Here is a 22,913-nt window from a genome sequence, read left to right as displayed (position 1 = left end):
TTTTTTTTTTTTTTTTTGCGGTACGTGGGCCTCTCACTGTTGTGGCCTCTCCTGTTGCAGAGCACAGGCTCCAGATGCGCAGGCTCAGCGGCCATGGCTCACGGGCCCAGCCGCTCCGCGGCATGTGGGATCTTCCCAGACCAGGGCACAAACCCGCATCCCCTGCATCGGCAGGCAGACTCTCAACCACTGCGCCACTAGGGAAGCCCTCTGGAGCGTTTTTGTCATAAATGGGTATTGAATTTTGTCGAAAGCTTTTTCTGTATCAAGATTATCGTATGGTTTTTTTTCCTTCAATTTGTTAATACGGTGTATCACATTGATTTTTAAAATTTATTTATTTATTTTTTGTTGCATTGGGTCCTCGTTGCTGTGCGCGGGCTTTCTCTAGTTGCGGTGTGCGGGTTTCTCTTTGTGGTGGCCTCTCTTGTTGAAGAGCACAGGTTCTAGGTGCGTGGGCTTCAGTAGTTGTGGCACGTGGGCTCAGTAGTTGTGGCTTACGGTCTCTAGAGCACAAGCTCAGTAGTTGTGGTGCACGGGCTTAGTTGCTCCACAGCATGTGGGATCTTCCCGGACCAGGACTTGAACCCGTGTCCCCTGCATTGGCAGGCAGATTCTCAACCACTGCGCCACCAGGGAAGCCCCCCTTGTATGTTATTTGTTGCTCTTCCCTCCCTGCTTTTAATATTTTTTCTTTGTATTTAATTTTTGATAGTTTGATTAATATGTGTCTTGGCTTGTTTCTCCTTGGATTTATCCTGTATGGGACTCTCCGCACTTCCTGGACTTGACTATTTCCTTTCCCATGTTAGGGAAGTTTTCAACTATAATCTCTTCAAATATTTTCTCAGACCCTTTCTTTTTCTCTTCTTCTGGGACCTCTATAATTCGAATATTGGTGCGTTTAATATTGTCCCAGAGGTCTCTAAGACTGTCCTCAATTATTTTCATTCCTTTTTCTTTATTCTGCTCTGTGGCAGTTATTTCCACTATTTTATCTTCCAGGCCACTTATCCATTCTTCTCCCTCAGTTATTCTACTATTGATTCCTTTTAGAGAATTTTTAATTTCATTTATTGCGTTGTTCATCATCATTTATTTGCTCTTTAGTTCTTCTAGGTCCTTGTTAAATGTTTCTTATATTTTCTCCATTCTATTTCCAAGATTTTGGATCATATTTACTATCATTACTCTGAATTCTTTTTCAGGTAGACTGCCTGTTTCCTCTTCATTTGTTTGGTCTGGAGGGGTTTTACCTTGCTCCTTCATCTGCTGTGTGTTTCTCTGTCTTCTCATTTTGCTTAACTTACTGTGTTTGGGGGTCTCCTTTTCGCAGGCTTCAGGTTCATAGTTCCCGTTGTTTTTGGTGTCTGCCCCCAGTGGGTGAGGTTGGTTCAGTGGGTTGTGTAGGCTTCCTGGTGGAGGGGACTGGTGCCTGTGTTCTGGTGGATGAGGCTGGATCTTGTCTTTATGGTGGACAGGGCCTCGTCCAGTGGTGTGTTTTGGGATGTCTTTGAAGTTAGTATGATTTTAGGCATCCTCTCTTCTAAGGAGTGGGGTTGTGTTCCTGTCCTGCTAGTTGTTTGGCATGGGGCATCCAGCACTGGAGTTTGCTGGCCATTGGGTGGAGCCGGGTCTTAGTGCTGAGACAGAGATCTCTGGGAGAGCTCTCGCCGATTGCTATTACTTGGGGCCAGGAGGTCTCTGCTGGTCCAATGTCCTAAACTCAGCTCTCCCACCTCAGAGGCTCAGGCCTGACACCAGGCCAGGGCACCAAGACCCTGTAGGAAAGAAAGAAAGGGAGAAAGAGAGAAAGAGAGAAAGAAAGAAAGAAAGAAAGGAAGGAAGGAAGGAAGGAAGAAAGAAGAAAAAGAAAAGAAAGGAGGGAGGGAAGAAAAGAAAAGAAATGAAATAAAGTTATTAAAATTAAAAAAAATTAGAAATAAAAAAATAATTAAAAAAAGAAAGAAGAGAGCAACTAAACCAAAAAACAAATCCACCAAGATAACGAGCATGAAAAACTATACTAAAAAAAGACACACATACACACACACAAATGGACAGATAGAACCCTAGGACAAATGGTAAATGCAAAGCTATACAGACAAAATCACACAAAGAAGCATACACATACACACTCACAAAAAGAGAAAAAAAGGGAAAAAATGTATATATAAATCAAAAAAAAGGAAGAGAGCAACCATATCAATAAACAAATCTACCAATGATAATAAGCTCTAAATAGTAAGCTAAGATAAACATAAAACCAGAAACAAATTAGATGCAGAAAGCAAACCCCAAGTCTACAGTTGCTCCCAAAGTCCACCTCCTCAGATTGGGATGATTCGTTGTCTATTCAGGTATTCCACAGATGCAGGGTACATCAAGTTGATGGTGGAGATTTAATCCACTACTCCTGAGGCTGCTGGGAGAGATTTCCCTTTCTCTTCTTTGTACGCTCAGCTCCCGGGGTTCAGCTTTGGATATGGCCCCGCCTCTGCATGTAGGTCGCCTGAGGGCGTGTGTTCTTCGCTCAGACAGGACGGGGTTAAAGGAGCCTCTGCTTCAGGGGCTCTGGCTAACTCAGGTTGGGGGGAGGGAGGGGCAAGGAGTGCGGGGCGAGCCTGTGGTGGCAGAGGCCAGCGTGACGTTGCACCAGCCTGAGGCGTGCCGTGCGCTCTCCCAGGGAAGTTGTCCCTGGATCACGGGACCCTGGCAGTGGTGGGCCACACAGGCTCCCAGGAGGGGAGGTGTGGACAGTGACCTGTGCTTGCACACAGGCTCCTTGGTGGCAGCAGCAGCAGCCTTAGCATCTCATGCCCGTCTCTGGGGTCCGCGCTGATAGCCGCGGCTCGTGCCCATCTCTGGAGCTCGTTTAGGCTGTGCTCTGAATCCCCTCTCCTTGCACACCCTGCAACAATGGTCTCTTGCCTCTTCAGCAGCTCCAGACTTTTTCCCGGACTCCCTCCCGGCTAGCCGTGGCGCACTAGCCCCCTTCAGGGTGTGTTCACACCGCCAACCCCTGTCCTCTCCCTGGGATCCAACCGAAGCCCGAGCCTCAGCTCCCAGCCCCCGCCCACCCCCGCGGGTGAGCGTACAAGCCTCTCGGGCTGGTGAGTGCCGGTCGGCACCGATCCTCTGTGTGGGAATCTCTCCGCTTTGCCCTCCGCACCCCTGTGGCTGCGCTCTCCTCCATGGCTCCGAAGCTCCCCCCACCCCACCACTCCCCATCTCCGCCCACGAAGGGGCTTCTAGTGTGTGGAAACCTTTCCTTCTTCACGGCTCCCTCCCACCGGTGCAGGTCCCGTCCCTATCCCTTTGTCTCTGTTTTTTCTCTTTTCTTTTGCCCTACCCAGGTACTTGGGGAGTTTCTTGCCTTTTAGGAGGTCTGAGGTCTTCTGCCAGCGTTCAGTGGGTGTTCTGTAGGAGCTGTTCCACATGTAGATGTATTTTTGATGTATTTGTGGGGAGGAAGGTGATCTCCACGTCTTACTCCTCTGCCATCTTGAAGGTCCCTCCTTTGATCTTTCTAATCATTTTAATCTTGGTTGGTGTCTTCCTACAAACATTTAAATGAATATCCATGCTCTCCTTTTAATATCATCCAAATCTTCCTATCTCTCTTGAGTTGCTCCATGGAAAACTAGACACCTCATTCTTGGAAAGGCCAGAATAGGCTCTCGCAGATATAATGAGATTGTTTTTGTTCTACTATTATATATCCAAGCATTTACTGCACTGTTTTGGACAAGGTCATTTGTAGCTAACGCATTGCATTCATCCTTTGCTCTGAATGCCGCAAACTCATTTACAGTTGTTCATTCTCTTGAATTCTGTCCTCTTGGGCATTCTAACAATTCCGAACAAACTTTACGTTTCACTGACGTAGATGCAAGTCTCTGGGGCAGGTTCTGGAGGCTGTGGTCAATAGAACGAAAAGCTGGGTTTGGGATTCGAAGACCTAGGCTTGGACCCCTGCACAGCTGCCCACTAGCTGTGTGATCTTGGGAAAGCACTGCGTTTTCCTGAGCTCGTTTCTGAGCTGCGTTTCCATCTCATATGTCCACCTCCATCCGGTGTTGACATGGCTCGTTAGAACAGGGCTCCAGAGGAGCATCGTGACCCTGAGGCAGAGGCAGGCGCGGGACCCTCCCCCAGCAGCACTGTGGTCAGCACACCCCGTAAGGCACTTGGCGGTTGCTGCTCTTTTTGTTTTGCCTGCATTTGCTTTTTCTCTCTCTGAGGATCCTCTCAGCAGTTGGAGTGTCGGTAACAGACTTCAGTTTATTTCCTTGGTCCTCCCCTTGGCTCCCAGGGCCATTTTGAATATCCTGTTTTTCTCTCCGGGGCTGGGGTCATCTGCAGATCTCCAAGGCTCATTAGTGCACGGCCCCGGGTGGGGCGGAGAGTCTGCATAACCCAAGCATCCTCCCCGATTGGGGAGTCCCTGCTGACAAAAGCTGGATCCTTCCTTCTTGTCTTGGCCTCAGATAAAGTGCTCCTTATTCCATTTTCCTCTGGGTCTTGAAGTTATGTGCCAGGTCTAAACACAGCGAGGCATTCAGATCTGAATGTGCAGAAAAGGCGATTCTGCACTGATGTTCCCACGCTCACACTGCTTTATCATTTGCGTCATTTCCCTTCTGCCCCCTTGGTTTGTTCCTGTGTCATCTAGTACCTTTGAGGTGCACCACGACTCACTTTGGAAGCTTGGCTGCATCACCCAAGGATGGGTGATCTGTGTCTCCTCTCTTTAAGGCCTCTCCCTGGATCTCTTTAGGTGTGGACACGGCAGGTGGATCCAGAGAAGGCGTGTAGGGTGTGCCAGGGCCCTGCTCCGCCCGGCACACTTGGCACTTTTCTGGACATACTCTGGCTCCTTGTTTGAAACCCAACCCATTTGCCAGATGCTCCTGGGTAAGCCCACGTCGGTGCCTCTGTGCCCCCATTGCCTGTAAAATGTGATGAGCGCGGTAACAGGACTCTTTTTTTTTTTTTTTTTTTTTTTTTTGTCGTACGCGGGCCTCTCACTGTTGTGGCCTCTCCCGTTGCGGAGCACAGGCTCCGGACGTGCAGGCTCAGCGGCCATGGCTCACGGAACCAGCCGCTCCGTGGCATGTGGGATCTTCCCCAACCGGGGCACAAACCAGCGTCCCCTGCATCGGCAGGCAGACTCTCAACCACTGCGCCACCAGGGAAGCCTGGTAACAGGACTCTTACGAAATGAAACCCAGGCTTGTTTGGGCTGTTTCCACGTGGCTGTTAAATTCCTCCCTGGCAGTGCAGTCCAGAGAGAACCATTGTATCTTGAGCAGAGCTCTCCCAGGTGTCCTGGGGACGTTTTGAACCATCTTAATCATGTGCTAATCTAATTGGAAGCTCATAATATTTTGTATCGCAATGACTGGAACTGTGTGTCTGGAAAACCTCCACCCCTCATGAAAAGTTCTCACATCCAGACATAACACGCCTGACACCTAGCATTTTATTAAAAAGAGACGTGTGTCAGAAGAGACGCAGTGGGCTTCTTTGATGGGACTGTTCTATTATAGTTACTTGCTTATTGGTATCACGCTGGAATTTTAAGTATATAGACATAGATGCAATGCTTGTGGGTGTGGAACAGATCTACCCAGGAAGGGAAGCTGTGTGCTTTGGAAGTCGATATATTGTTTCCATGCTTTGAGGGCATAATGAGAGGAAAACAACCAGAGAGGGCCCTTAGAGAAAGTACGACCCCCATCTTGGAAGACTTCCCTGCTGCAGGACGCGATTGCTGGTACCTTCTCTGCACAAATTCCCCAAACAGTCAGAGCTGCGTTTCTGGTTAAATGCCCTGTTTCTTCTGGGTAAATTCCTCCCCCACTTCCAACTGAAATTCTGGATGAATTTTGGATTAGATTCCTTTCTTATGAACTGGCTTATATTGGAAACAGAAGTAATTGGACGATCTTTACCAGTTCATTATACTTTGGCTCTGGAAAAATAGTCCTTGCAGTTTGCTTGCTTTCCCAGAATAGAAATGAAGCAAAAGCCGACACTGATACGTGAGTCCTTTAATGCCTGTAAAGTAGCCGAGGGTCGTGCTCCCAAGATGGGCTGCAGCAAGCGGGCTGACCTGGCTTCTGTCAGCACTCACAGTGTTGATTCCTCCTCCAGGTGAAGTTAAGCTTCCAGGACCTCCCACCAACGTCCACGCCTCCGAAATCAGCAGGACATATGTCGTCCTCAGCTGGGACCCACCTACCCCCCGTGGCAAGGAGCCGCTGATGTATTTCATTGAGAAGGTACACCCCGGGTGGGTTTCCTGAAGCAGCAGATCTCTGTAGGCTTTCCCGTGGTGCTGTGTCGTGTGTTTTAAGGATGCGCAGCTCTCAGATCAGTTATTTAACGTGAAGCTGCAGAAACTGGCTGAGCTGTGAATGCCTGAGGGAGTTTGTGAGGGGCGTGGCATCCGAGGAGCATGTCCCGCTCAGGCTGTGCCGTCCTCCGTGGGGGCCGGTCAGGCTCCCGGCTCCCCGCTGTACACCAGGGCCTCGCACTGAGGGAGCCGCCAGCTTTCTTCCTGCTGGAACATTCTAGGCTCCCAAGTTCTGAGGATTCCGGATGTGGGCAGGGGGAAAGCGACCCCTGCTCTCAGTTTGCTCATAAGCCGAGTGGCCACTTGGTGGCGATTGTGTTGAATTCACACTTCAGATGGCGAAGGGTTACACAGAATCATTGGTTTGCAGACTTTTTAGATCTGGACGCGTAGGAAGAAATCGTTTGTGTGTTGCAGACACACACACACACACACACACACTGAACGTACATCACCAACTAAATTTCAAACACAGTGTCCTTACTCCACGCCATGTGTTCTCTCTCCTGCTTTGGTCTGTGCAATTGCACTAAAAATGCAGGTTGTGACAGTCATTCAGATCGCTGGCCTGTGATTGGGCTGCGGACCGTTGTTGAAAAACCTGTATAACCGTACGAATCCTGTAACTGTGGTTTTGTGATACTAAATTTATATTACAAAGTAATAGACAATCCAATACGTGTAATATGCACATAAAGTCTATAACTCTTAATGTGAGCATATATCTCTCATACAGTAATAATGTGTAATACAACAAGGTGAAGGAAAGCAGAATGGAAATGAACAGTGTTCAGGCTCCAGACGGTATAATGACCCTCAGCTTTCTCTGCTTATCTGCAGGGCTTACCTGTGGGCAGAGTCAAGTGTTCACTTCTTGCTGCCGGGTGCTAGCTTCTTGTTTTGCATCAGGAAAATCTAGTGGTCAGCCCTCCCAGGAGGAAAGGCGCTTTCTCAGGCCCTCTTCAGAGATATTTTTCTACTCACCTACCCAGTGCCGGAAAGACCAGGTTTTCGCAAACACATTTAAAAATCTTTTAAAATTTTAAACTATTTTTTATTGAAACATGGTTGATGTGCAGTATTATGTTGGTTTCGGGTGTAGTATGTGGTGATTGGATATTTGCATACATTATGAGGTGGTCACCACAAGTGTAGTCACCATCTGTCCCCATACAAGGTAATTACAGTATTACTGACCATCTTTCTTCTGCTGTACATCATATCCCTCGACTTATTTACTACAGGACTGGGGGTCTGTACCTCTGACTCCCCTTCCCCTATTTCACCCCCCACTAGCAAACCCACTTTTAAAAAGAGGCCTCCTGGGGGCTTCCCTGGTGGCGCAGTGGTTGGGAGTCCGCCTGCCGATGCAGGGGACACAGGTTTATCCCCCGGTCCGGGAAGATCCCACATGCCGCGGAGCGGCTGGGCCCGTGAACCATGGCCGCTGAGCCTGCGCGTCCGGAGCCTGTGCTCCGCAATGGGAGAGGCCACAACGGTGAGAGGCCCGCGTACCTAAAAAAAAAAAAAAAGAGGCCTGCCTCACCGAGGACACCCTTCCATTCCCTACCCACTGCTACGGGCAGTGAGCAACAGCACAGGGTGTATGATCAGGGAGAGGAAGCTTCCAGGACAGCCTGAAGGGAGCCGTGGTGTCCAGGGACCACGGGAGGGAGCTGGACTGGGCGACTCACGGAGGACGGTCCTGCCCCAACCCATCCAAGGGGGTCTTTGGGGGCCTTTGTTCCTATCAGGCCTAAAAGGAACCACAGGGATGGTTATGAGTCAGCGTCCTCTGTCTAGTCCTGTATTTCCACTTTATGTCAGGACCAGGCACAAGATGCTAGGAATGGCAGCGCTCTGGTTAATAGCTTGGCATCTGAGTACAGTTTGAAGCATGCGTCTTCCCCTGAGTGAGCTCTGCTTGGAAAGCCCACGTGTGGCCACAGCCCAAGGCGCACGGCCTGTCCTGTCCACGTTGGGCTCGTGTGCTGAGAGTTTGGCTGCCGTGAAGGCAGTGGTGCCCTGCGGTTCTCGGGGTGCAGAACCCTAAGAACTTCCTCCACCCCTGCTTAGAAGATGGGCACTAGCTTTTCTAGAAGCTTGGCTGTAAGACCCTAGCGGTGTTTTCCCCACTCCCTCCCTGTCTTGCCTCCTTCAGCCCCAGGGTCCTTTTCTCCCGTCGGCCCAGCTAAGTGTGCCCAGGGCTCCCCCGCTGCCCTCCCCCTGCTCTCCAGACGGTGAACATACTCGGGCACAAGGGGGCCTCTGACTGTGAACGCTTGCGTCAGTCCAAGAAAGCCACTTCACATTTGCTAAAATGAGAGAAGACTTCTCTAAACAGGAATCTAATTTCTAGGAGCCTGGGTTGTTCGAAATCTTTCCCAGTCCTTTCTGGCAGCTTTAGTGGGGTCAGTGTACACTCAACTTTTACTACCCCAGGATTCCTTTCAAAAAGGGGGCTTATAGCTATAGGAAAAAACTAAATTAGACATGCAATCCCAGTTTGAAAAGTAATTATCAATGATAAAACTTAAACACGCAGTGTAGAAAATTTGGAAAACACGTATATGTTATATAGAACAAAATGAAAATCACGAATAATTTGATCACGCAAAATAGTCATTTTTAACATGTGGGACATATTTAGTCTTTTTCTCCATCGGTTTTTATATCTTGATATATCATACAGTTGGCATCCTGTATTACATTTAACAAAATGATACAATTCCTCTCCTCTGAGTAAAGATCTTTATACAGTACCTTAAACGGCTACACTTAATGTATATGTATCATTTTGTATCATAATATACCAACCCTATTGCTGGTCATTTAGGTTGCTGTCACTTCGTTATTACTATAATAGCTGAGAAATAGCAAAAAGTTTAAACTGAGATGTGAGCAGTTATGATGGAATTTTACACGTCTACTCCTCAATTATCTCTAATTGTTTAGAGTTCATTCTGTCTTTACTAAAACTACGACCTATGTATTGATTCCCTGAAGATTTCCATAGTTTATCGGCTTTCATGTAAAAATGTTCTCTGGTAACATTTCCAACTTTGGGTAGTTTCTCACCTCCTTCTCCAAATTGGCTTCCTTTTCCTAAAATTCAGAACAGAGGTATTGATGGCCCCGGAGGTGCCGTGGGCTGTGGGTCCCCTGCAGTGTAACTGGGGGCCAGAGCGGAGCATCCCCTCCCCGCCATGCGGGTCTGGGGAGCTTGGCTCCATCGAGGCCCCTTTCTTTGCAGTCCGTGGTCGGGAGCGGAAGCTGGCAGCGGGTGAACGCAGAGACGGCCGTGAGGTCCCCCCGATACGCCGTCTTTGATCTTGCCGAGGGGAAATCCTACGTGTTCCGAGTGCTGTCAGCAAATAAGCACGGTCTGAGCGACCCGTCGGAAATCACCGCCCCCATTCAGGCCCAGGACACCATCGGTGAGTTGTTAGCGCAAGTGACCAAACTGTAGGTTGTGCCCCGAATAACATCACCTGTGTTGGACAACCATCACCTGCGTTGATAAAGACGTTAGTGTCACACGTGATTTAAAATTCAAATTGCCTTAACATTCCATTTTACAAGAGATGAAGATCTCTCTGCTTTGTTTTGGTCAACATTTCTCCAAAGTTCCATCTTCTTTTTATGAAACCAGTAAATGGATTAGCAATATTTTTAGGCAATGGCCACTTAAAAACAAAAAAACAAAAAACCCAACCCTAAATGCATTAGGGTTTCTTACCCATATGGCTTGAAGTTCCCTCTCAGAAGATGTCAGATACAGATTAGAGAAATTCTGAATTATGCGAGGGGAGAAATCCATGGTTTGATTCTGAGTCCCTTGCAGAGTCCCTTGAATCTGATAGAATTGTCCTGTTTTTTTTTTAATTTTTAAAGAATTTTATATCCCCACACAGTTCCTTCCTGGGTAGCAAAGTGCATGCGTCACTGGGGGAGCTTTGTGGATGAGTCTGTAGGGGCGGCAGGGGCAGGAGATTCCGTGATGGGAATCACTTTCTTCGGAAGGGAGGGACTTGGGGACAGAGAGCACAGGGACTGCCCGGAACCTCCCAGGTGCCCCCTTGCCCTGCACCATCTTCCCTGTCCAAATCTCATCTAAAGCCCCAAGCTCTGCAGACGAGAGGGCCTGTGGGTCTCTGGCGTGCCCCCAGACTCCCATGCCGCTGAGCCTGTGTCCCTGTCCTCCCTGCACAGTGGTCCCCTCAGCCCCCGGCCGCGTCATCACCTCCCGGAACACAAGGACGTCGGTGGTGGTGCAGTGGGACCGGCCGAAGCACGAGGAGGACCTGTTCGGCTACTACGTGGACTGCTGCGTGGCCGGGTCCTCCATCTGGGAGCCCTGTAACCACAAGCCCGTCGGCTACAACAGGTGCTGCCTGCCTGGGTCCCCCTCCACCCGACATCCTTGCCCCCGAGAAAACGTGAGAAGCACACCCCCCGGGACCCACGGGGCCTTCGGGCGCAGGTGCCACGGCAGGAACACCTGTGACGTCCACACCACGGGCCGGGTTCCTCACCCACACGTGGGGGCTGCAGAGCTGGAAGCTCGCGAGCTAGTTCTACCCCGTGGCTGAAGTGCTTTGTCTGTCGATGAAGAAAAGCCCCAGAGCATCTCCTCTGACGTACTCAGCGTTTAAGACTTACCCTGAACAGGAGAGTTAAAGTAGCGACCAGGATGGGAAGGGTGTTTTGGTTCTCTGTATTGATGTTTTGAACTTTTAAAATTGCTTTGTTCACAAAGCTGACAGGCCTTCCCTCCGGCCACCAATTGCGCAAAGCCGGGGAGTGGGTGGAGAGAGGCACCTGGCTCCTGTGCAGGGGCGACGGTGGCTCTGCCTGCCGTGGGGCCAAGCATCTCTTCTGCCGACACTGACTTGCTCCCGTCTCATGCTGAGCCTGCAGGGAAGGCCTGGGTGTGTTAGGGTTCCCCCAGGACACGCTTAGGAAAATAGCTGTCAGATCCTCCACTGCGGCTGGGTTATCCATTACGGCTCTGACACCCTTCCCTCTTCACTCTTTAAAACCCAATAAATTGAAAAAGCTGTGGCTGGAAAAGAAGAGACTAAAGTTAGATGTTTTGCACAGTCCACGCCAGCAGGTGCCAGTGCAAGAAGCGCTCTCAGAACAAAACACCTCAAATATCCTAGTGCAGGAATTTCGTGAATGCCTGATACATGTTTGCAGACTCGAAGATAAATAACTATTGCTCACGTTTACTGAGTACTTACCGTGTGCAAGGTGGCTGTGCTGAGAAGTAGGTACTATGATCCTCTTTCACAGATGGGAAAACAAAGTCTTTCCGAGGTGAGGTAACTTGACTGAGGACATAAAATCTGTTAGGTGTCCAAGCCAGTCTCCAAGCCAAATCTTAGCCAGTGTGGTGTCACTCCTTCTCCCTAAGTTTTACAGACGTGGGTTCTTTGAGGGAAGGAAAGGAATCCTACTTTAGAATAGAGCTTTGATGCAGACAAAATCCAGAAGGCTTGGAAATGAAGAGGGAGCCTTGGCACTGAGTGAGGTCACTCAGGATTTCCAGGGCTTTGCTTCCCGCGCCCCCCGGGACCCGCGGGCAGCAGCTGGTGCCCCCGCCGCCCCCCGGGTCCAGCTCCCTTCAGCCCCAGTGTCGTTGGGTGTTGCTGGCTGACTTTTGGACGTGGCATGTTGATTGGAATTAATATGCATCCATGAGGCACTCGAAAAAGTAAACTTCTTTTCAGTCCCAGGGACAGATGTTCGTGGCGTGTTCAAAATGCTTTCTGTGTCTATTGTAGGAAGAGAAAGGGTTGAGCCTCGTATTCACGCCCCCGATTCATGTTTTTGTCAGGTTCGTGGTGCACGGCCTAACCACCGGTGAGCAGTACATCTTCCGAGTTAAAGCCGTTAATGCTGTTGGGACGAGTGAGAATTCTCAGGAGTCTGACGTCATAAAAGTCCAGGCCGCCCTCAGTAAGTAATTCATGGGCAACTCTGTGCCAGCTTTCGGTTCTCCACTACGTTTTAATTTCTGCATGAACAAACCTTTATGATGCCGCTTGGAATATTACCAGAGGGGAAAAGTGGATGTAAATTGTTGAACAGAGAACATGCAGTTTTGTGGAAACCTCTCATCAATTGGCTACTTGTCTCGGAAATGCCAGTGTGAGAGGGAAAAGGATAGTATGCTAGTAAAATGCAAATTGAAGATAGAAAATATTATCAGAGGTCACACTGGTTTCCAAGCGCACGTGCCCCCATTAAAATGTATGCTGTAGGGTGTGACTGTCTCTTTTCAAAATAGGTGCTAAAACAGAACGTCGATGGCTTTTTCAGCTATTCTTAGCTCAAGGAACTTAACGTCATTCCAGAGAATTTCAAATGTTTATGTAACTCTGTGGCTTTGTTCATAAATAGTGATCTTTCAAAATTATTATTCTGACCACACAGAACACTTCGGGGCCGAACTTGCAGTGATGGGCCCTAGGAAACTTGATCTGTGCAGCTCTGTGTTGTATAATGTTGCTCTGGTTGTTTCATATAAAATGGACCCCATGACTTAGAAGTATTCAGGAAGATTTAGGACCACGATCGCCTCTTAGACACATTTTGCATCATAGTATTATCTTTTCACTTCTGAGAGCAATGTTTTGCTCTTTATTTTTGTCTTCAACTAAATCTAAAAGTATCTTCAGAAATTATGATTTCTCGTCTAACAACAGATAGAATAACGTTACTGGAATTTCCAAGGAATGTCAAATCTGATGATACTTAGGTGGGCAATATAGTAAAAGATTAACTCTTATTTTAAGCTCATTATAATCTATCAGTTTTTCCCAGGAGGGACTTTCAGACATTACCACTAGCCTCTTCAAGTCATTCCTGCTAAATGAAAGCCAATCATTTACGTTTTTTTTTTTTTTTTGCGGTATGCGGGCCTCTCACTGTTGCGGCCTCCCCCGTTGCGGAGCACAGGCTCCGGACGCGCAGGCTCAGCGGCCATGGCCCACGGGCCCAGCCGCTCCGCGGCATATGGGATCCTCCCAGACCGGGGCACGAACCCGTATCCCCCGCATCGGCAGGCGGACTCTCAACCACTTGCGCCACCAGGGAGGCCCCATTTACGTTTTAATTCTGCAGTAAGACCAGCTCATTCCCGGGTACCTGTATCTTGGGTAACAGAGGATGATTGGACGTAGGTTGCTCAGAGTTGGGAAGCGGGAGAAGCAGAGACACATTCTCTTCAACCTGTTAGGAAAAGATGGTCCATTTCCGAGCAGGGTGTTCAAAAGGGAAACTTGAATTCATACTCATTTGAATTAATCTGAAGTTTCTGTAACTATGGGGGAAGTTAAGACTCACTGGCCTAAGTCTATCTGTCATCACTGGCCGTGGAAGGTGAGGTGGTCATTTTTCATGGCCATGATGAGAAAGCTGCTCTCTCAAGGTTTTCCTTAGAGGAGGGGGAGAGTCTTTTGTCTCAAGTGTCCTTCTTGGCCCTTGTATTATTGAAATATTGGAGGATGGATGTATGGATGTATGTATGGGAAGATGTATTTAGAAATTGCAATACATATATATGAAAGAAGCTTTTTAAAAACTTACTCTCTTTAAAAGACGAGACAAAGACAAGCGAAGATGGTGAGCAGGGAGACCTGGACAGGACAGAGGGTACAGGCACCCAGGGCCATCTCCCGTTGCTGCCCGTCCCTCTGAGATGCTGGCGCTGGCCGCGGTAGGTTAATGATGATGGCACTAAGATCCAGGTGACTTTCCCACTGTGTCTCCTGCAGCCGTCCCATCCCATCCTTACGGGATCACCCTTCTGAACTGTGACGGCCACTCCATGACCCTGGGCTGGAAGGTGCCTAAGTTCAGCGGTGGCTCACGCATCCTCGGTTACTACATAGACAAGAGAGAGGCTCACCATAAAAACTGGCACGAGGTCAACGCCTCGCCTCTCCGGGAGAGGATCCTGACGGTGGGTGCTCACGGACTCGTTCACTTTTGCAGGCAATTTCTCATGTGGGGCAGGGTCCCCATTCTGTGTCTCAGAGCTCAGTGACGTTAGGCGATTTGACACAGAAACAAAAATGAATGAAACAACTCACCCTGAGAACTTAGGGTCACGGAGCATCTTCTTTCGGGAAGCGAGGCAGAGGAGGCGAGCCGGCAGGTGGGTCGTTGGCAGGTGCAGGTGTTGCTGTGAGCGGCGTCCAGCCTCCACCCCGGGGCTGGAGCTCTCAGCCTCGGGGCAGGATGCGCAGGAGACGGTGCCGATCGAGGCTCCTCTGCTTGTCTGTCCCCGTTTCCCAAGGAAGGCGTGTGCTCAAGCCTCCCAGTTGCCCAGCTACACGTTCCATCCGGGTGCAGGGAGCACAAGCCACGTGGACTTGGAGTAAGAAAGGGCAGAACCGAGTCGCCAGGCAAGCCCTTGGCAGCCCGTGGGCAACAGCGCTCACCTCCCTGAGCCCCCGCTCCTCCCGTGAGCCGCCACACGGGGCTTCTCGTGAGAGGGATGAGGGAGAAGGCGTGTACTTAACGGAGCACCCGGGTCGGTGACGGTAGCTCACGCGGTTACCAGGCAGCACGCCCACCTGTTCGTTCACAGGAGTCACGCGGTAAAGCGAGGGGTTTTTTGCGGGAGGCGGAGAGGAGGTCTCATCTCTGTCTTGTACAAGAGTCTGTGCTAATACCTCTATTTATGCAATACGTATTTATCACGCATTTTATTGTGTATGACGCGTATTGCCAAAATTCAAGCTCGGTGCGAAGATCCTGGTGTTTTGTCCACGCTTGTCCCCGGACACCTTACTATTGGCTGTCAGGTCCCAAACTCCGGAGGAAATGCCCACGTACTTTCTGAAGGCCGGCATTCCATGAGGCCAGACCTGCCTTCCAGGGGATAAAGCGGCTCCACGTGACACGTGCTTGCTTTGGGAGCTGTTGTGTTCAGAGATAATGTCATCCAGATGCTGTGTTTGTTCCAGTGGCCGGGCTGCCAGGCAGGGCTGAGGGTCTGGTCCAGGGCCTTCCCTCCATCTTTTGTGGCACATACCAGGCAGAGTGGACCCTCAGGGGCCTCCAGCCAGTATGCGGGGAGGAGACAGGTCACTCCCCACCGTCCCCCGGCGAGGACGCTTCCCAGCCCGGGCCCTTGACACCCCAGGTGCGGTGTTACCGGGGGTGGAGGGTGGAGACCCTGGGCCCGAGGTCAGGTCCCACCCACCGTTCTTCCACTGGCTCCTTGTGGCTTTTGTCTCTGAGCCTGTTTCCCTGCCTGGGTCATCACGTCATCCCTGGGGGGAGGGTTTATGGAGTGGATGAGGCAAACCGTGTCGGGATGAAGGTGGTGACTGCAGCGTGCAGGTGGGTCAATAACCTTCCACAGACGCGTACTTGACTGACTGACAGGGTCCCTCACCCTCACATTCCATCTATAAATCAACCAGAAATACCCCCTTTCCCCCGATGGATCGTGGGTCATAACGCAGCTTTTGTTTCACCTATTAATTAATTTAAAAAAATTGAAGTGTGGCTGATTTACAATGTTGTGTTAGTTTCAGGTGTACAACAGTGATTCAATTATACATACATATACGTGTATATATGTATTCTTCTTCAGATTCTTTTCCCTTATAGGTTATTACAAAATACCGAGTGTGGTTCCCTGTGCTGTACAGTAGGTCCTTGTTGTTTATCGATTTTATATACAGGAAGGTGTACCTGTTAATCCCAACCTCCTAATTTATCCCTGCCCCCCTTTCCCCTTTGGTAACCATAAGCTTGTTTCCTATGTCTGTGGGTTCATCTATAATTTAAACATCCTCTCAATAGGTGGAGGGCTTGGCAGAAGGCTCACTCTACGAATTCAGAATTGCCGCCACCAACGTCGTGGGGATCGGGCAGCCGTCGGACCCCAGCGAGCTCTTCAAGTGCGAGGCCTGGACGGCGCCGGAACCGGGTAAGACGGTCTCTCCAGGACTCACCCCTGGATACCTCGTGTTCACACGCGGGGCTGGCCGGAGAGGGGGCCTTCCGCGGCGCCAGCCCAGGCCTTACCAGCCTCTGCAGCCAGCAGGCTTCAGTCACTCTGCACAGATCCTGGCACCACTACCACGTGCCAGGCCCGGGGCAGAGCTGTGCCTTAGATGGCCCCGCCCTGTGGTCTGGGCCATGGACACACAGGTAGGGCAGTGACAGGCACGGAATCATTAGCACTGAAGTGTGAGGCTGGGGGGCCACCCACCCCCGGCTGCTCCCCCGGTCGAGGATGCTGTGGCCAGAGGCTGATCCAGGGCAGACCTGCGCCAGGTGGACTTCTCCCAAAGGGGCAGAGGGAGGCCAGCTCCCAGCAGGAGAGGCTCCAGCTGGGCCAGAGTGGGGACAGCAGGACCTTACTGACTGTGTATTCACTCAGGTCTCCTCCTCCCAGAGCACGTGGGAGCTTGGGGCCTCTGGTTCTAAAGTGAACATTGACAAAATATCTGCATTTACTCAGGGCTCCACATTTTAAAACTGTTTTCACAAACTTGCAGGGACTGGGCATCGATTTCTCTGTATCCAGTCCATCAGGACCCCTAATGCCATGGATAATATGCTCATGGTTTGAACAAAACAAAGTGAGACAAAACAACGAACCTGAAGTTGAAGCTGAAAAGCTCAAAAAATTGAGACGATTGTTCAGTTCTGTGGCCAGATGATATGGCTTTTTCTTTTCTTCTTTTTTTTTGGGGGGGTGGGGGATACTTGTTTTAATGAAATTAATTTTTTCCCCTTGGAAGAGGCAGTGGAAGGAGAAGCTGTAGAAGTTCCCAGAGGCTTTTGGGGGCTTAGAGTGATTGCTTAGGGTGGGACCCCTCCTGCCTTTACTGCTCAAGGCTCCCCTGGACCTGGGCTTGGTCAGTGGCAGCCCCAGGGTTACTGTCACAGGCAGGCCTGGGGTACTAGGCTGGTGGAGCTGGTGAGTGCTTGGTTCCCCGGGTGGTCAGACTCCCTGGGTGAGTCCTGTGATGCCCAGGTCTCCAGCCCAGCAGGTGGGTGGGTACCTCAGGATCCTCTCCTGCACACGTTTCTCTCTGTGAGATGTACCTGCTGGTCCCGGGCGAGCGTGTAGACTCGTGAATTAGTCCACAGGCTCACCTGACTTTTCAGGTCCTGCCTACGACCTGACGTTCTGTGAGGTCCGGGACACGTCCCTGGTGCTGCTCTGGAAGGCCCCAGTGTATTCGGGCAGCAGCCCCGTCTCTGGGTATTTCGTGGACCATAAGGAAGAGGATTCCGAAGAGTGGATCACCGTCAACGAGGCCACCACGGCACATCGCTACCTAAAGGTGACGGTACTTTTTCTCAGGCATTGTCTTCTGGGGAACATATTTCATCCCTGTCAGGGGTCTAGCTCGAAGCCCCCAGGGAACTGTGCACGTGACCTGGTACCCCTGCTGCCAGCCAACGGGGTTCAAGGAGGTGCCTGCCCCTTCGTGGACGTGGGGAGCGACTGCGTGTGGGGACCACCTGGATGGGTTTCCTCTCCTTCCTGCCGTCTGACAACCCCCAATGGTGCTGACACTTCACGGTCATGGGCTGTGTTGCTGTGCCTTCCACAGTGATGACTAGAATTATGTCTTTCCGCACCAAGCCCGTGTTTACTTCACTCAGTTCACGTGATCGCTGATGCACGTCTATCTGATAAACACACACACACGTACACAGAGTGTAAACACATTTGACAGAATTATGATGTGTAATTTCTCTATCCCCTCTTTCTCCAAATACTTCTGTTTTTAGCACCTGCAATTCACCAGTCACTGGGGTCAGGTTAGTGGTGACAGTGGCTTAGACCCGGGGACCCAGCTGCCCTCTTCAGAGGCTTTCTTCTTTGGGTTGTGGGCTCTGCGGTGTGGTTTAGACAGAGAGGCAATGTACTTCCTTAAAGAAAGGCCACACCTGAGTGATAGGTAAATGGGCAGCAGCCTCTGGAGAGCAGTTGGACAACATGAAACAAGATCAGTGTCTTCTGAACGAACAAAAACTGCTCAGAATCCAGCTAAATGAATTCGTTAGAAATTAGCTAATATACATTTTATTTTTGGTTATCAATGCAGATTACAATATACGTCATCTGTAGATGTATAAGACATGGGTTTAATTTTGATATTGCCCCAATGATGGGATATTTTGCACAAAGTAAAAAATCACATGAAATGATATTTAGTCCCGTAGATATTTAGTCCCCTGTTTATTCTCACCAAGTGAGATCATGAGCCTGCCCGTCTCCTTTTCCCTTCTGCACTCCTGACTTCCTCTGTACGGCTATTCTGACCGGAAGAATAGGCTATTTGTAAAAAGAAAACACGTCTGGGGCTTCCCTGGTGGCGCAGTGGTTGAGAATCCGCCTGCCAATGCAGGGGATACGGGTTCGTGCCCCGGTCAGGGAAGATCCCACATGCCGCGGAGCGGCTGGGCCCGTGAGCCATGGCCGCTGGGCCTGCGTGTCCAGAGCCTGTGCTCTGCAACGGGAGAGGCCACAGCACTGAGAGGCCCGCATAACGCCAAAAAAAAAAAAAAAAAAAAAAAGAAAGACACGTCTGTAATAAAATGTGATGAAGAATGAAGTCATTTTCATCTATCTGTTCACATGTGACGTTTCCTCCTTCTTTCAAGGTCTGCAACCTGCACCAAGGAAAAACCTACATCTTCCGTGTCCGGGCAGTAAATGCGAGTGGGGTAGGGAAGCCCTCAGACACGTCAGAGCCGGTACTTGTGGAGGCCAGGCCAGGTGAGCCTCATCTGCTCGGCTGTTAACAGGGCAAACCTCAGAGCAGGGTGATCTGGAAGGAGGGATGCATGTGTGTGTGAATGGACGGCGGATGCATGGACGGTACCCGTCACATTTATAGAAGGAGTTGGATTGACAGACGCAGTACAGCATGTCTTCAAAGACCCACTGCACGCCGCCCCCCCCCCCAGCATCCTGGGCAGCAGGGGGCACATGCAGTCATTCTGCAAGGGTGGCGGGGTCTTCATTTCAGCCGTAGAACGTGCAGGGATGACAATGGTCTTTTATGTTGCTGCTGAGTTTTGATCAGAAATGATAAAGCTGCTGGCAATCTTCTTGGTTAAAAGTAGTAAAAGCCCAGCTGAGGGGACCTTGGCGGAGAAGTGCTTCCGAGGGGAGGGGGGTGAGCTCACGGGATACGTGGGGAGGAGGATCTCCGGAAGCCATGTTTTCCCTGGATTCCTCCCCTCCCTGGAGACTGGCTCCATGGATACCCTGCCACCCGGCTCTGTGCTCCTCTGTCCTGGCAAGGGGCACGTCTGTGTGCACCTGGCTCAGGCTGGCGTGTCTCCTCCAGTTCTGATTCCTAAGGGACAGATGCTGACTGGCCTGTGTTGGGCCAGGTGTCCACTTGGTCAAAAAGGAACAAACAAACAAACAAACAATCCCCCGAAGGAAAAAGTGGAGAAAGTAGAGCCTGGGTGTGTGGGAAACAAGTGCCCTAACCATGCTGCCCGGGCCCCCAGGAGTGGCGAGGGGTCAGATCCCAAAGGGGAAAAGGATCGTTATGGCCGGGATGGGCAGCCCAGAGGGTTTTTTCCAGTGGTGCTGGATGCAGAAGAGGAAGTGGACAGACAGGTGATGACTTAAAATCCAAACCTGAACTTCTCTGCTTTCCATCAGCTGCCCAGAGGGCTCACTCTTTCACATCTGCCCGATGTCCTGGGTAGACCATAGGCAAAACCTGATGATTCACTGTAAAACAAGCCCTCCGCCTGGGCCATCCCTTCTCCAAAAAAAAGACTTGGAAGGATACTGTGTTCCTAAGATGCTCCCTGGCGTTCTCGCTCCGCAGGCACCAAGGAGATCAGCGCGGGCGTGGATGAAGCAGGCAACATCTACCTGAGCTTTGACTGCCAGGAGATGACGGACGCCTCTCACTTCACGTGGTGCAAATCCTACGAGGACATTGCGGGTAACGAGAGGTTCAAGGTTGAGACCGTGGGGGACCAGTAAGTTCCACTCTGGAGTTGGCCGTCACCACCTCTTAGGAACGCCTACAGACACAGTAATTAACATACCGGCTTTCCTTCCCTTTCAGCTCCAAGCTGTACTTTAAGAATCTGGATAAAGTGGACGTAGGGACTTACTCTGTGTCCGTCAGTGACACGGATGGTGTGTCCTCCAGCTTTGTCTTGGATGAGGAAGGTAACACCTGTAGGACCTAGGCTTGCCTTTTGGGGTTTTATAAGACTTTCAAAGATTGACCCTAACAGAGAAAAGACTGATTTGCTTAGAAAAGGGGTGTGTGTTTACAGGAGGCGGGGTGGGGTGGGGTGGGGAATCCTTTGAAAGCCAAACATTACTTTGGAAATTACACAAACTCTTGAGTTTGTACTCTAGCCACTAAATAAATCACTGGTCCGGGGGTATTTTATTTCTTGCTGTATATATTGCTTTTATAGCCTTCCACTTGTACTTTTAGACATGAGTTTTAGTTACGTTTCATTAGTTTGGCAAGTAGCATATTAGCAAATAAGTCCGTAAAACTAACGAGAGGCGCACAGATGAAGGAATCCTCCCTTTTCTCCCAACATTGAATAATCGACTAATCAGATGATAAAAGAAAACACATACATGTATATATATACACACACATTTATCTGTATATATTTTTTAGGTGTGTGAAATAATATTTAATTTCCATAGTTAAAATCAGTCGCTCTCATAAACAGAAAACAGCAGAAAGAAGTGAAGGAAGTTGGTTTACTATGACCCGGGGAAAAGCAGCCGTTTCTCTTAGGCAGGTCCCCGGGTCTGAGTCCCCCACACAATGAACTGGCCTCGGGAGGAGGATTCTTCCACTGCCTGGGTTGATGTTTGTGTCCAACCCTTATCTACCACCCCGTGCTGGTCAGAGTCAGTTTTACAAGTTTGTACGATGATGAGTCAGTGATGTGCAGGGAACTGTGTAGCCTTGGACAGAACCCTCAAAACTCCATGTTGGGCCTTTAAAAGCTTCTGAGTCTCTGAGGGCCCTCAGTTAAAATGCCCTAAGCTTGATAGTCTAATCCTTTCCTTATCAGCTGGCATCTTGTTTGGCTGCAGTGAAGGGTGTGGTCCCAGGGGAGGGATACAAGGGGGGACGCCTAGGATGGGTGGGGAGGGGACAGGGTCTGATGGCTGCAGGCGTCCGCAGGTCCCGTGCAGACGTTGGGGGCATTGGGGTGAGCCCATGTGCATATAACGGGACCAGCAGGAGAACAGCAGAGGGGCTGCACCATCTCTGCGTCCTGGGTTCCCTGGCAAGCTCACTGCTCACAGACAGGGCGGGAAGGGACCGGAATCTGCTCAGCTGCCTTTTAAGCTGCCCTTTCTGACCCTCACTCAGGGGCCTTCACACAGCTTTTTACTAGGAAAACATCCTTAAAGACTTCTGACAGGTGATGTACTCCTGTGCTCCATTTGAAAGTTTGCAGATGACGTTTTCACCTTAATTTAAATTGTTGCAAAGGATGGGCATTTCCAGCACATTTTATGCTGTACACGGACCTCACGTACGTTTCAGGCAAAACCTTGATGCTGCACCGTTAGCTCATTTGATGTATGGAAGTTCCCACTGTGAGACCTAATGGGGGTGTCAGCCCTCAGCCTCAAATCAGCCGTCTGGGTGGAGTTACTTCTGGTCACAGAAAGTCTGCTTCATTGTTCGTTTCAAATAAACAGGAGCATACAGACCTTTGCGACCATGGTCTCATTTCTAAATGCTAATTTTAAGAAGAAAGGAAGGAAGTTAGGAAGAAAAGAAGGAAGGAAAGAAGGAGGGAAGGAAGGAGGGAAAAGGAAAGAAATGGTTTAGAACCTTCGATGTTTCTTAACTTGCTCTTGGGAGTCTCAGGAGCAGCGCATTTTTATTTTTTAATGTATCATTATTATTTATTATTTAAATTCATGATAATACACCACAGTGAAATTCTGGGTGGGTGAGAGAGGTGCTGAAGCAGGACGCTTTTAACGCAGAAGGAAAATCACAGACCAGCCACGTTCTCAGCCAGCCAGACCCATTTCAGGGAAGAGTTCATATGGAATTAGAGGATCTGGAAATGGATCCCTTTACATATCCCCTCTGTAGGTCTTCCTCTCTTCGAGGAATACACCTGCCCCCCCACAGTGCCCCCCACTCCCAGGGACCTCTGCCCTAACCTGTCCTAACAGGTCCCTTGAGTAAGTGGGTTCTTTAAATGATGAGGATCTTAGTTGCAGACGGTCATTCACTGGAGGGGAGTGTTCACAGTTACAGTTATCCCATGTCTCCTTTGAACTCCCAGTTCTAATTTCTTTCACAGCCTCACATTAAACTTGGTGATGTCATGTCAAATCTCTGCTTTGCTTTTAAGCCAGCTTCTGAACGTACAGGTCAAAACCAGTGATTATATTTTTCTTAATTTTAGAGCTGGAACGTTTGGTGGCGCTGAGCAATGAGATTAAAAATCCCAGTAAGTGAGCCTGGAGCTCAGCAGGATTGCGCTCTGGGAAGGCATGTTCGTTACCGCGTGCAGCTCT

At 49.9% G+C, this 22,913-nt stretch overlaps 1 protein-coding gene across 1 annotated transcript in view; it reads left to right on the top strand.

The window, feature by feature from the left end:
• The window catches only part of MYOM2 (myomesin 2), a 72,952-nt gene that overhangs the window by 25,368 nt on the left and 24,671 nt on the right, over positions 1-22,913 (top strand). Inside the window, exons 13-23 of the mRNA XM_060085960.1 lie at positions 6,160-6,287; positions 9,615-9,798; positions 10,574-10,748; positions 12,204-12,325; positions 14,146-14,333; positions 16,190-16,316; positions 17,507-17,685; positions 19,016-19,130; positions 20,206-20,362; positions 20,452-20,558; positions 22,802-22,846. Coding sequence (XP_059941943.1) covers positions 6,160-6,287; positions 9,615-9,798; positions 10,574-10,748; positions 12,204-12,325; positions 14,146-14,333; positions 16,190-16,316; positions 17,507-17,685; positions 19,016-19,130; positions 20,206-20,362; positions 20,452-20,558; positions 22,802-22,846 — 1,527 coding nt within the window. The remainder of the gene's footprint in view (positions 1-6,159; positions 6,288-9,614; positions 9,799-10,573; positions 10,749-12,203; positions 12,326-14,145; positions 14,334-16,189; positions 16,317-17,506; positions 17,686-19,015; positions 19,131-20,205; positions 20,363-20,451; positions 20,559-22,801; positions 22,847-22,913) is intronic.

This window comes from Mesoplodon densirostris, chromosome 20 (genome assembly GCF_025265405.1).
Source record: "Mesoplodon densirostris isolate mMesDen1 chromosome 20, mMesDen1 primary haplotype, whole genome shotgun sequence".
Classification (NCBI taxonomy): Eukaryota; Metazoa; Chordata; class Mammalia; order Artiodactyla; family Ziphiidae; genus Mesoplodon; species Mesoplodon densirostris.
Note: the sequence above shows the minus strand (reverse complement) of the source record. Positions and strands in the feature narration are given on the sequence as shown.